The sequence below is a fragment of the Myxine glutinosa genome, chromosome 1 (genome assembly GCF_964187855.1).
Source record: "Myxine glutinosa chromosome 1, kmMyxGlut1.1, whole genome shotgun sequence".
Classification (NCBI taxonomy): domain Eukaryota; kingdom Metazoa; phylum Chordata; class Myxini; order Myxiniformes; family Myxinidae; genus Myxine; species Myxine glutinosa.
This window is the reverse complement of record NC_136261.1, coordinates 166,854,612-166,869,414: the sequence shown is the minus strand read 5'-3', so window position 1 is coordinate 166,869,414 and position 14,803 is coordinate 166,854,612. Positions and strand designations below refer to the sequence as shown.

The following is a 14,803-nucleotide window of genomic DNA, read 5'->3' as shown; positions in this document are numbered from 1 at the left end:
ACTACGATTGTCTCAGCCTCTCAAATAGTTTCTTATTGAATTTATTGAAGTAGATTCTTATTGAATTTAAATTAGTTTCTTTCCTCAATCATTGTATAATTATGGAAATTCATGTGTCAGCTTCTGGCACAAGCCCCAGGAACATATGCTTCATAAGTGTCACTATCAGCACTGTTTGGGTAGAGGCCTTTGCTCTTTGACCTTTGCTGAATGTTCTCTGCCATGCCTCTCACCACTAAAAGGATTTCACAGAATGGTTCTAGTTGTTGGTTTTATTTGGAGAAGAGCTTAGGCAGGGAACTGTGGCACCGAGAAAGAAGAAAAACATTTTAAGCCTAAAAGCCTGGAGTTTGAAATTCCCAGACTTTGACAAAAGAAGCTGACTACCTGGAGAAAGATCAATGGTTTAAAGCGAAATAGCACCTTAAACAACAGTGGATGCTAGTAAATTTGCTAAATTCCGAACAAACATGTGGAAACATATCCTGGTGGTTGCATTAACTTTTGACTTTACACATTGATTATAAAGTGAAGTATCATAAAAATAAAATTGCTTGACGAAACGGACTACAAAGGTGGTTCATAATGGTTTGAAAACTTGATGTAAACAATTGGAATAATTATAACTTTGATTTAAACAACGATATAAGTGCATGATATCAAACTGATACGAAGCACATCAGAGGCAGCATTCATCATGTGCACATGCACCCTCAAAGGCCTAATTCCTTCATTAATTTATTATTACTTCTGCCACCAAAGGTGCACAGAGGTTGTGTTTTCACCCATCTGTCTGTCTGGAAGCAGCATATCTCAAGAAACTATGGATGGATTCGGAAGAAACGTGGCGTACAGGTTGTGTGTAGGACAAGGACGAATTGATTTGATTTTGGTGAAGATCTGAATCCAGATCCGGATACGAGAATTTTTGATTTTCTAAGTGATTCTTCATCACTGAGCGATACGACCAAAAACGATGTATACCATAATATTTCAAGAAATTGTGGACAGATTTGGATGAAACAAAGTGGACAGTTAGGTGTGTGACAGGGACAAATTGATTCGATTTTGTTGAAGATACGGATCCGGCCTATCAGTGGGATACAAAACGTGAACTGTTCCGCCTGGTGGAGGTGTGCATTTTACGGAGTGCGGTTCTATTTTTTTTTTTACTGTGTTAACATTTTTGTGATAGTGTAAACCAAATAAATAGTTCAATTACATTTATTCTCACAAAGGTGGTCACGTGACTGACCATGAGTTTTGGATTCTGTCCAGGTCACTCTATGCTAGATGTGATGTTGCTTCCCTCTCAGCAATATTTGGAGGTTGTCAATTTCAAACTAGAGATCAATTAATTTTCCCTGGAAATATCTAACGTATTTGACAGTTTGGCAGTCTGATCTGCTTGCAAAACCTTCTGCCTGTAGCATACAAGGCTTTTTCCATTCCCATTTTTCTGTCTTTCTCCATTCATACAGTAAACACTCAACTATGAATGTAACCATCTCCTCTCTCAGTGGAGGATGGAATGCCCCAAGTCAGCATTGGGACCAATGTTGTTCTTCATGTACATAAATTACATCTTCATTGCTCTGCAAACCTTCGTATTTTTGTATACATAGTCGAGGCTCGTGGAACAGCTCGTACAAGTACACTCACTGAACAGATCAGGACATAACAGGACAAAAGAAAGAGCAGAGTGAGGAGGAAAACACCCACAGCAGAGTTGAAGGCCAATATAGACGCAGAGTTGCACAAACAATGGGTGTGGGGAGGAATGGGGGGCAGGAGAGGATGCATGAGGTGGACAAGATGGATACAGAAGGAAACTCTCAGGAAGGAAAACTGGAAGTTTGGAATGAGGAGCGATTGGGGGGACGGTAAATGAGGGTAGAAAAGATCATGGTATTGGATTGAGGGCAATCTGATCATGGCTGATAGTGAGAGTGACTGAACTTCCTCAAGAAGATTGTTGCGAAAGTAGATAGGAGGATTTGCCAGATGGTCCTTTTGGAGAGAGATAGTGAATGTGAGATTTGTCAGGATTGAAAGACATCTTCCAAGTGTTTGACCAGCTTGTGATTTTGTCAAGGTCTGAAGAGATGGAAGAAGCTGCAGATTGTCTGTCTGAATGATGAGGGATGTCACGGGAGATGGTGGAATCATCAGCAAATAGATAAAGAAGCTTTTCCATAGAGTCAGAAAGATCATTTATGAAGATCAGAAATAGAACTGGGTCCAGAACACTGCCATGGAGCACTCCAGCCTAGACAGGGAGAGGGGATGAAACAGACTCCGTTGAGAGCAAAACTTTGGCTATGAAAGTCGAGGAAGTCAGTAAGCCATATGTGGAGTTGGCTATGGATGCTATAGGCAGACAGTTTGAAGAGTAAGGCAGGATGCCAGACTTTCTAAAAAGCACGAGATATGTCCACAGAGACATCCCTGATCTCATGTCTAACATTGAGGGCCTCCATCCATTGTTGGGTGAGTAGAAGCAGCATGTCAAAGGTGGAGTGACCTGGTCTGAAACCAAATTGGTGATCATAGATGAGGTTGTTGGAGAAAAGGAATGATTTCATATCAACTGTGATGATGGATGCCATGACTTTGCTGATGATTGGAAGTAAGCTGATAGGTCTGTAGTTAAGAGGATCAGTTTTTGCACTTTTCTATGTAATGTAGTGATGTTGGCGGATTTCCAACAAATCGAAAATGACCACATATCTTTTTCCTTGGTCAGCTACTGAAAGATGGTCCATCTCTTAAAGTTATTTTCCTCAGTATCAGCCATGATCTCCCTTGGGTTTCCCTCCAGCAAAACTGACTTCCTAAGCCAGCCACAGCCAGGGCAACCTTCTTATAACAAAAAAATCATAACTACTCAGTCTATAAGGCCTTTGTCAGTAGCTCAATGGAGTACTGCTCTCCCTTGTGGTGCCAGCCTCATATCTACGTCTGCTGGAATCTGTGGAATTTTAACCTCAATATTATTGGAATCTCTCAGGTGAGGTGGAAGTATATGGTCTGTTGCTTTCACATCATAGGGAGGTCAGTGGCGTCTAGTTTATTACTGCCACTTCTCTGGTTAAGCTTCCTCTTTCAGCCTTCTGACCCTCCCCAACATCTCCAGGATGTATGTGTTCTTCCAGTAACCCCCTCCTGGTTATACTTGCAAAATCCAGATTGACTGCACAATTAACTATTTGGTTCCTTGTTTCTCTTGTATGTGCTATCCCATCCTATTTTTTCCTTCTAGGACATCAAGCAGGCATTGCACCACCATATCTTGCCATCCAATATCCTTAGCCATAATCTTTATTATCCCCATAAACCCTTCCTAATCCATCGCTCTTACTCGCAGGTTTCTGTGTTTTCTTCCCTCCTCTCGTATTTTTCCTGTTTGTCCACTCTCTTGCCTATTGCGCCCAAGAGGTTCCCTGATGCCTTCTTTCTGTCAGTTTGTACCCTCTGACAGATTGCTGTTCCATGAGCCTCAACCTTGTAGAGAATAACAAGAATGACCGCACTGTGGCCACAAACTTCGCTAAAATCCGGTAACGGGCTGATTGGGAAACGCGCATTAAAAGCACTTTTAAAATATGAACACAATTGGGAAACACACATTTAATGCGCTATTAAAAGATTAACTCGAACACCTCTCATCTATGTCACCCTCCGCCACGGTTATATCAGAATGAGCTGATTTGTCACACAGTAGTGAATTGTTTAACCTCAATATGGGTCCGTTCAAAAATTACGTAACACTATTTTTTTTAGGCAGACACATACCGTGCGTGCTGATGGGCTTCATTAAACCTTACTAATAATTTTTATTCGACATATGATTAGATTTTTCGAGGTCCCTCATTGTAACACTCGACCCAAACAAACTCAATGGAAATCTGACGCAACAAACCCAGTCAGTGTATAATCAGCAGAGGCCTACAGGCCTGATGTCTAAAGCCCATGCTACTTTTTAGGAAGGTGCATACTGTGCATGCTGTTGGGCTTGATTAAACCATACTAATAATTTTATTCGACATATGATTGTATTTTTCGAGGTCCCTCATTGTGAGTAACACTCGACCCGAATAAAACCAATGGAAATCTGACGCAACAAACCCGGGCAGTGTATAAATCAGCAGTGGTCTACAGGCCTGATGTCTTAGGCCCACCAGAAAGCCAAGATGGTGACCATGTTATTTTGTCTGGGTGCCATGGTGGACGGAGTCATGCAACAAATGTGAGTGGAGTCTGGCTGTTTGACCAATGGGTGCACATTTCAAAAATCTACCAAACAAAAATCACAGCAACAGCAACAACAACCATGCAGAGCTCTTGTAGACCTGCAAATTTGTCCAAAGGGAATGGAGTTTGGCAAGAGTCGATTTAAACATTCACTTTTATTTTGTTTAATCCTGCATGTTGAACAATATTAACTTCGTTAATTAGCAGCAACAACTGCAATTGTGCTTTGAAGCACTTGTTTTGTAGTTTGTTCAAAATATGTCACAATTATAATAACAAGAAATATATGAGTTACATTACAATAAACTTCAACACAGGAGGCCATTAGGCCCATCAAAGCCTACACTATGATTGTTTGTTTATGCTCCACCATTTTTAATTGCTAAGCATCAAACAAAGAAGCAGCATGTACCATTTTAAAGTCTTTTCTATGACTCGGACAGGGTCGGGTTTAAAGCGCCGACCTCCTAGACTCAGAGTACATCTAACCATGACATCACCAAGACTTGTTAATTTCAACTATTGTATTTTCTATTTATATAAGCAATCATAATGCGGATACTTAAAAAGAGAAATGGCATTCAAAAAAATAATAATCACAAACGATCGCTCCTTTCATAAAAATGTCGTTTCCTTATCCACCTGATAAGGATCAGAATAGCATTAGTGGAAATATAATTCACTGATTAATTTTAATGAGAAAAAGTCGTCGTTGACTACACCAGAATGACTACGTTCTATTGCACCATGAGCTTCGTTTTCTTCACTTCAACTGGTATCACACTGGATTCTAAAAATTTAAACATTATAGCTTTCACACTCTTTTTGATGAGGCGCATGTTCCATAAAATTGCATGCAGGTCAAATATATGAGTAGAAATTGATGCTATTTACCATGAATTTCAAGGCGGTAAGTAAATAATGGACAAACATATGGTATATTGGACGTGAACTTTGGTTCTCTACATCAGGATTGAGTGTTTTGATCATTTTCAAATTTATTACTATTTGTCACAAGTAAATAAGTAAATAATGGACAAATATATGGTATATTGGATGTGAACTTTGGTTCTCTACATCAGGATTGAGTGTTTTGATCATTTTCAAATTTATTACTATTTGTCACAAGTAAATAAGTAAATAATGGACAAATATATGGTATATTGGATGTGAACTTTGGTTCTCTACATCAGGATTGAGTGTTTTGATCATTTTCAAATTTATTATTATTTGTCATAAGCAAATAAGTAAATAATGGACAAACATATGGTATATTGGATGTGAACTTTGGTTCTCTACATCAGGATTGAGTGTTTTGATCATTTTCAAATTTATTACTATTTGTCACAAGTAAATAAGTAAATAATGGACAAATATATGGTATATTGGATGTGAACTTTGGTTCTCTACATCAGGATTGAGTGTTTTGATCATTTTCAAATTTATTACTATTTGTCATAAGCAAATAAGTAAATAATGGACAAATATATGGTATATTGGATGTGAACTTTGGTTCTCTACATCAGGATTGAGTGTTTTGATCATTTTCAAATTTATTATTATTTGTCATAAGTAAATAAGTAAATAATGGACAAATATATGGTATATTGGATGTGAACTTTGGTTCTCTACTTCAGGATTGAGTGTTTTGATCATTTTCAAATTTAATTATATTTGTCATAAGTAAATAAGTAAATAATGGACAAATATATGGTATATTGGATGTGAACTTTGGTTCTCTACATCAGGATTGAGTGTTTTGATCATTTTCAAATTTATTATTATTTGTCATAAGTAAATAAGTAAATAATGGACAAATATATGGTATATTGGATGTGAACTTTGGTTCTCTACATCAGGATTGAGTGTTTTGATCATTTTCAAATTTATTATTATTTGTCATAAGTAAATAAGTAAATAATGGACAAATATATGGTATATTGGATGTGAACTTTGGTTCTCTACTTCAGGATTGAGTGTTTTGATCATTTTCAAATTTAATTATATTTGTCATAAGTAAATAAGTAAATAATGGACAAATATATGGTATATTGGATGTGAACTTTGGTTCTCTACATCAGGATTGAGTGTTTTGATCATTTTCAAATTTATTATTATTTGTCATAAGTAAATAAGTAAATAATGGACAAATATATGGTATATTGGACGTGAACTTTGGTTCTCTACATCAGGATTGAGTGTTTTGATCATTTTCAAATTTAATTATATTTGTCATAAGTAAATAAGTAAATAATGGACAAATATATGGTATATTTGACGTGAACTTTGGTTCTCTATATCAGTATTGAGTGTTTTGATCATTTTCAAAGTTATTATTATTTGTCACAAGCAAATAAGTAAATAATGGACAAATATATGGTATATTGGATGTGAACTTTGGTTCTCTACATCAGGATTGAGTGTTTTGATCATTTTCAAATTTATTATTATTTGTCATAAGTAAATAAGTAAATAATGGACAAATATATGGTATATTGGATGTGAACTTTGGTTCTCTACTTCAGGATTGAGTGTTTTGAACATTTTCAAACTTAATTATATTTGTCATAAGTAAATAAGTAAATAATGGACAAATATATGGTATATTGGATGTGAACTTTGGTTCTCCACATCAGGATTGAGTGTTTAGATCTTTTTTTTTTTTTTTTGTATACAAGATCGAGGCTCGTGAAAGAGCTAACATTAATCACACAGAAAGACAAACCGACACATAAAACATATAACATCGGGAGCGGTAGACAAGATGGGGAGAGAGGGGGAAGGACACAAACACAACATTTGAGAGCAGGGACCGAGAGACATCGAGACATCGAGAGATCTGTGGGAGGGAGAGGGCTTTGGGGGGGTGGGCATGGGAAGGGGCGGGGGTGGGAGAGGTATAAAACATATGGACACTGCCAGGACTTCCAGGAAAGAAGTTGGAATTTCAAACAAGGTGGATCTGGGGTGAATTAGCGGGGGTAGAAATGATCAAGGTTTTGGATGGGGGAAGATAAGAGATGGTGGTGAACAGCTGTTTTAAAGACCTGGAGGGAGGAGTGGGATAGAAGGGAGTGTGGGAGTTTGTTCCAGAGGCGGGAGAAAAGAGGATTGAAAGAGTGAAGGTGAGCAGAGAGCCGAGATTTCGGCAGTTTAACCATCAGAGGGTTGCTGGCAGATCTTGTGCGACCTGTAGGAATATTTGGGGGACAGAGCACAGAGAGAGCTGGGGGAGCAAGGCCGGAGAGGAGTCGGTAGAAGATAGAAAGACCACCTACCTGCCTGCCGTGAGTGAGTGAAAGGCCCTCAGAGATAGCTTCATCGCGGGAGATTCCAATGATTCTGAAAGCTTTGGTTTCAACAGCGTGAAGCCGAGCTAGGTGTTAGGCAGGAGCACCAGCCCAGAGGGGGGAACAAGTATTCCATTGAGCTGCGGATGAAAGCCTTGGATATGGTGAGGAGCTCAGGTGTGCCTAGGAAGGACTTCGCACGACGGAGGATGCCCAGTCGGCGACTGGCTTTGGAGGCCAGCTTGGAAATGTGGTTTTCCCAAGAAAGATCATGGCAGATAGTGAGACCCAAAAGCTTGAGCGACAGAACTTCTTGGAGAGGATTGCTGAGAAAGTAGATGGGAGGGTTGTCCAGTCGATCTTTTCAGAGAGACATAGTAAGAGTGTGAGATTTGTCAGGATTGAAAGACATGTTCCACTTGTTTGACCAGTCTGTGATTTTGTCCAGGTCTTCAGAGAGTGAGGAGGCTGCAGACTGCCAATCTGAGGGAAGAGGAATGGAGCGGCAGAGAGTGGAGTCATCAGCAAAGAGATAGAGAGGATTTTCCAGAGAGTCAGAGAGATCATTGACAAAGACCAGAAAAAGCACAGGGCCCAGAACACTACCATGGGGAACTCCAGCCTGAACAGGAAGGGGAGATGACAGAAATCCATTCAGGGCCACACGTTGACTACGACCAGAGAGGAAGTCCGCAAGCCATGCATGGAGATTTCCATGGATACCATAGGAGGAGAGTTTGGTGAGCAGAGCGGGGTGCCAGACCGTATCGAAGGCACGTGATATGTCAAGGGAGACAGCTCTGATTTCCTGTTTGGCATTGAGGACCTCCATCCATTGTTGAGACAGCAGAAGCAGCATGTCCAGAGTAGAGTGACCTGGTCTGAAACCAAATTGATGATCATAGATCAGGCCATTGGAGAAGAGGGAAAGATTTCATATCCGAAGCAATGATGGATTCCATGACTTTGCTGATAATTGGGAGCCGGCTGATTGGTCTGTAGTTGCAAGGATCTGTTTTTGCACCTTTTTTGTGTAAAGCGGTAATGTTTGCTGATTTCCAGGATGCTGGAAGATGACCTTGAGCAAAAGAGAGGGTGAAAAGAACAGAGAGAGGGTGAGATAGAGTGGGAGAGCAGGATTTTAGGACCCGTGGGCGGATGCCGTCTGGTCCAGTTGCAGAATCAGAGTCGAGGTTTGACAAAAACTCCCCCACCTTGGCAGGAGAGAAGGACACAGAGTCCAGGAGCAGTTGGGTTCGACTGGGAAAGGTGGGAACAGAGAGAGATGGGTTTGGGACACAAGATTTTGAGGCAAACACAGAGTTGAGGCATTCGGCTTTGTCAGACGCCACCAGGATTTGGAGGAAGGAGACAGGTTTGAGAGTTCAATCTTGAGTGTGGAGAGATAGTGCTTCCTGGCACTCCTGAGGGTAGACACACACTTGTTCCGAGCTTGGTGGAAGGAACTGAGATTGCCTTCAGTTGGATTAGCCTTCCAAGAGGCAAAGGCAAGTTGTTTCAGGGCAACTGCCTCACCACAAGATTCAGTGTACCATGGACGGGAGGAAGGGTAAGACAACTGAAGACGAGATGGGATAAATCTGTGCATGAGAGAGAGCAGTTTGCTTTGGAAGAATTCCCAGGAAGAATTGATGTCAGAGGCAGTGGAGATGGGAGACCAATCCAGATGATTGATGGCTGCTTGAAGACCATCCCAGTCGGCCTGAGTGAAATGCCAGACTCGTCGATGCTGAGGAGGCTCTCTGAGAATGGCCAGAGAGATGTCCACTTTAACAAGCACATGATCAGAAGAACCGATTGAAGCAGAAGAAGAGCAGCAGACATTAGCAGGGAAGTTTGTCATAACCAAGTCCAGAAGAGAAGATACTCCATTGGCTGAGATCCGGTTCGGGAAATTGACAGATTGTGTCAATCCCAGTGAGTCACAGAAGTCCTTTGCTGAGGTGCCATGACTGGTGAGAGAGGAACCCACACCCAACCCGCTGGCATGATGACAGTTGAAGTCACCACATATGAGGAAGAGAGAGTTGGGATGAGTGGATAGAAGTTGGTCCATGTTGTCAGACAGTGAAATGTAAATGGAGTCATCACTGTTTGGAGGACGGTACAGAACACATTTGAACAAAAGGTGGGAGCGGAGAGGAAGCCATAGCCAGAGGTATTCCTGGGGGTGGGGTGGAGAGAGGGCAGTGCAAGGAGAGTGAGGCAGAGAGTTTTTGATAAAGATAGCCACCCCACCACCAGGACGAGGCTCAGGTCTATCATACCGGAGGAGGGAGTAACCAGGAAGAGATATTAAGGAATCAGAGACTTCAAATTTTTCAAATTTATTATTATTTGTCATCAGTAAATAAGTAAATAATGGACAAATATATCGCATATTGGATGTGAATTTTGGTTCTCTACATCAGGATTGAGTGTTTTGATCATTTTCAAATTTATTATTATTTGTCATAAGTAAATAAGTAAATAATGGACAAATATATGGTATATTGGACGTGAACTTTGGTTCTCTTCATCAGGATTGAGTGTTTTGATCATTTTGAAATTTATTATTATTTGTCATAAGTAAATAAGTAAATAATGGACAAATATATGGTATATTGGATGTGAACTTTGGTTCTCTACATCAGGATTGAGTTTTGACCATTTTCAAATTTATTATTATTTGTCATAAGTAAATAAGTAAATAATGGACAAATATATGGTATATTGGACGTGAACTTTGGTTCTCTACATCAGGATTGAGTGTTTTGATCATTTTCAAATTTATTATTATTTGTCATAAGTAAATAAGTAAATAATGGACAAATATATGGTATATTGGACGTGAACTTTGGTTCTCTACATCAGGATTGAGTTTTGACCATTTTCAAATTTATTATTATTTGTCATAAGTAAATAAGTAAATAATGGACAAATATATCGTATATTGGATGTGAATTTTGGTTCTCTACATCAGGATTGAGTGTTTTGATCATTTTCAAATTTATTATTATTTGTCATAAGTAAATAAGTAAATAATGGACAAATATATGGTATATTGGACGTGAACTTTGGTTCTCTACATCAGGATTGAGTGTTTTGATCATTTTCAAATTTATTATTATTTGTCATAAGTAAATAAGTAAATAATGGACAAATATATGGTATATTGGACGTGAACTTTGGTTCTCTTCATCAGGATTGAGTGTTTTGATCATTTTGAAATTTATTATTATTTGTCATAAGTAAATAAGTAAATAATGGACAAATATATGGTATATTGGATGTGAACTTTGGTTCTCTACATCAGGATTGAGTTTTGACCATTTTCAAATTTATTATTATTTGTCATAAGTAAATAAGTAAATAATGGACAAATATATGGTATATTGGACGTGAACTTTGGTTCTCTACATCAGGATTGAGTGTTTTGATCATTTTCAAATTTATTATTATTTGTCATCAGTAAATAAGTAAATAATGGACAAATATATCGTATATTGGATGTGAATTTTGGTTCTCTACATCAGGATTGAGTGTTTTGATCATTTTCAAATTTATTATTATTTGTCATAAGTAAATAAGTAAATAATGGACAAATATATGGTATATTGGACGTGAACTTTGGTTCTCTACATCAGGATTGAGTGTTTTGATCATTTTGAAATTTATTATTATTTGTCATAAGTAAATAAGTAAATAATGGACAAATATATGGTATATTGGATGTGAACTTTGGTTCTCTACATCAGGATTGAGTGTTTTGACCATTTTCAAATTTATTATTATTTGTCATAAGTAAATAAGTAAATAATGGACAAATATATGGTATATTGGACGTGAACTTTGGTTCTCTACATCAGGATTGAGTGTTTTGACCATTTTCAAATTTATTATTATTTGTCATAAGTAAATAAGTAAATAATGGACAAATATATGGTATATTGGACGTGAACTTTGGTTCTCTACATCAGGATTGAGTGTTTTGATCATTTTCAAATTTATTATTATTTCTCATAAGTAAATAAGTAAATAATGGACAAATATATGGTATATTGGACGTGAACTTTGGTTCTCTACATCAGGATTGAGTGTTTTGACCATTTTCAAAGTTATTATTATTTGTCATAAGTAAATAAGTAAATAATGGACAAATATATGGTATATTGGACGTGAACTTTGGTTCTCTACATCAGGATTGAGTGTTTTGATCATTTTCAAATTTATTATTATTTCTCATAAGTACTCGCTCAAAGGCATTACAAGACACAAAGTATTTTTTGCAATTACTGAAAATGGTGAGTAACATCAATTAAGCAACTGGGATCAATAGATAACATGATGAATTTGCAATTTTGTCAAAAAGATTCCCCAACCCCACCAAACCATATTTTGCCACAACTTGCTGTGTGTCCCATATATTATTCTTCACTTGCATCTATTTACCCCCTCTCCTGACATATGCTCATTCTCCTCTTTTTCTTCCTTTCCTCAAATTACTTGCCCCTCCCTCCCCCCGCTCCCTCTCCGCCCCAACCCCCACACGTATCTGCGTACATCACATTGAGATGACTCCATAATGGGAAAAGATAGTCACCAAGCATTTACCTGCAGTGCACAACCATAGGCCCAGCATCAGGAGGGTTGCAAGCCTTTACTCTCCGTAAGAATGCGAGGAATGGAGTTGGGTACTCTGGCACACCATGATCAGGCCAAGCTGTGAACTGAAAATGTCGAACTTCTCGTTTTTCATTGGAACCGGCCTGTTGGAACAAATTTTAATTTTCAGAGAAGGAGAATCTGTGACAAAACGGATTTGAGTGTGTGCCAAAAATCATCAATACTTTTTAACAACTATTCCATACGCAATGAGCTAAGGTGTGAACGATGCTCACCTTCTGCAGGGCAAAAGTGCGAACAGCATAAGTTGCCAGCTCCATAGTATCTAACAATGTCACTTGCACAAGGCCATACGTCTCAGTACCACGGCTAGGCCAGTACTGATCACACTTGACCTGAAGAAAAACAGATATGCCGTATATATCAAATGCTATATCCGTTACAATGATCGTATCTTCCATTACTGCCATGCAAGTGAAAAATAATATCAAACACCAGCAAAGGCAAATAAGTGGCATGTCTAATGGCCAAGGCGGAGCATCAAGCATCATTGAACTGGTTAGATAAAGTCTCAGCTCGGCTCCAACAACAAAGCACACGAAAGCAAAATGATGGTAAAGCAGAGCGATGGCAAGCAAAGTAAGATTCACTCCACCCATGGCACACAGCAGAGCTCTTGCCTGACATGAGAGAGACAGAAAGAAGGCATGGTGGGGGTGCAGAGGAGAACAGGAGAGGCAGGAGCGCTGGGGGTGCAGGGATTGATGGATGGTGAGGATGAGCAGCCAGACACTCAAAAGAAAGATGAGATACTGAGAAATGAAGTTGGCAAGGACTGAAATGTTATTCTAAAAAAAGATTCTAACCGGGCAACAAAGACCACCATCCACTGAAGTCACCAAGCCCACGATTCTGCTCCCAGCTGTACTAAGTGATAAACAATCCTCTTTAAATGCGTCACCCTCATCATCCATATTAATGTGACTCATCCCAACATCCCATATGCGATGCGTCTCTGCTTCTATCTAATATTTCCTCAGTGTTATTTCGACAATCATAATTAATCATATACTATAGATCTTTCTCCATATTTCCTTTTCCATCCACCTTTGACAACCCTAAGTAAAATTAATTACTGCCAATCACTTGATCACCAGAGATTACAATGTCATCCATCAAGTACTCAAAGTAGAATCTGAGTAATAAACTCTGGATATGATAAGACAACACATTTAAGTGCTCAATGGTTCTACTAAAATTGGGTCTTTAATGCTTCAGTGGCCCACTTGATGGACTCCAACTCAGATGTGCATGCTGTACAAATTGGTAATGCAACACATAGTGTTACTCGTGAAACTCTCCTGCTTCCCTGAAAAGCCTTTCACTAGATGGCAGATATTGTGTCTTCTGCCAATGAAATATCGCAATTAAACATTAACGATCCATAAATTGTTTTTGTTCTGTTACCTAACTCCCAATTTTTCTTGCTGAAAACTTTCACCACCAGCATCCAACGTAATCTCATACTCGTGCCAATCTTTCCACATAAAGTTTTCTTTCCATAAAACTCCATCTCCACTTCCACCAGATAATATTTGTACGCATCATGTGTGTCTAACCCGGCATCTTTCTTCAAGTTTGGTCATCATGACCACAGTAGCGCTGCGTTGCTCCCAGACCATACGCCAAAAATCTGCGAAGGTCTCTGGGAGGGGACCCTGAGTTGCGATGTATGCGTTCTGCCGCCGATAACCATCCATGTAATTTGCGTTGATGTAATCACTCCCAGGTACAGCTGCCGACAAGAAGGAAGATTGTCAGTTGATTCTTGTTAACACATTCAAATTGCATCTCCATTTATACTCTCTCTGTCTGTCTGTCTGTCTGATGTACCACACTCTTTGCAGAGTGGTGGTGCCACTAAAGTAGTTTCCTGATTTTGATGATTGCTCGCCTACTCTTTGCAAAGGACACCATGCGGTCTTTAGTGTACACCAACTAAGGCCAGCAGATGGGCCGACGCCCAGTTTAACGTCCATCCGAGGGACGGCACTCACACTGCCTGTGAAACACCAGGGTGACAGTTTATATCTGGGTCGGCATTCAAAACCAGGCTACATAGCTTAGAAGCGAGAGTGCATACTTCCAGGCCATTCATTTACACAAGAACTGTTGAAATAGGTAAATCACTTTTTTGAGGTTATAAGTAGTTACCTAGATTTTCAGCAATACATCATATTCATTCATGGATCAAAACAAAATGTGGATTTTGTGTACTTGAATTAGATTATTCATTCGTACAGAATAAGATGACCATACAAGTAGTAAAAACATCACTGATGAAAATGGAATTCCATCAAGGATAGGAATATCCATGTATCACACCGTAAGATGCTTTACTATAACCAGTGTTATTGCCAATAATGATGCACAAAATATAGTTATCTTGGGCACTACATACACTGTGTACAAAATTATTGAAGCAAAATAAGTAACAACACCATCATCTTTATCAGTGCTTCACATTAACACTCAAACTGCTAAAGATTATGATTTACTCTTTTGTGGTTATGGAGTGACTTAGTAATGTGAATCGATGCAAACAACACCAACAAAAGCAATCACAATACAAT

The 14,803-nt window shown here is 38.9% G+C and overlaps 1 protein-coding gene across 8 annotated transcripts in view; it reads right to left on the bottom strand.

Annotated features, from left to right (window-relative positions):
• Positions 1–14,803, bottom strand: part of PTPRD (protein tyrosine phosphatase receptor type D) — a 502,851-nt gene that overhangs the window by 50,957 nt on the left and 437,091 nt on the right. For all 8 annotated transcript variants that reach the window (XM_078779585.1, XM_068121669.2, XM_068121656.2 and 5 more), the window contains exons 25-27: positions 13,790–13,965; positions 12,446–12,565; positions 12,159–12,313 (exon numbers count right to left, since the gene is read on the bottom strand). In XM_078779585.1, the coding sequence (XP_078635711.1) occupies positions 12,159–12,313; positions 12,446–12,565; positions 13,790–13,965 (451 nt within the window). The remainder of the gene's footprint in view (positions 1–12,158; positions 12,314–12,445; positions 12,566–13,789; positions 13,966–14,803) is intronic.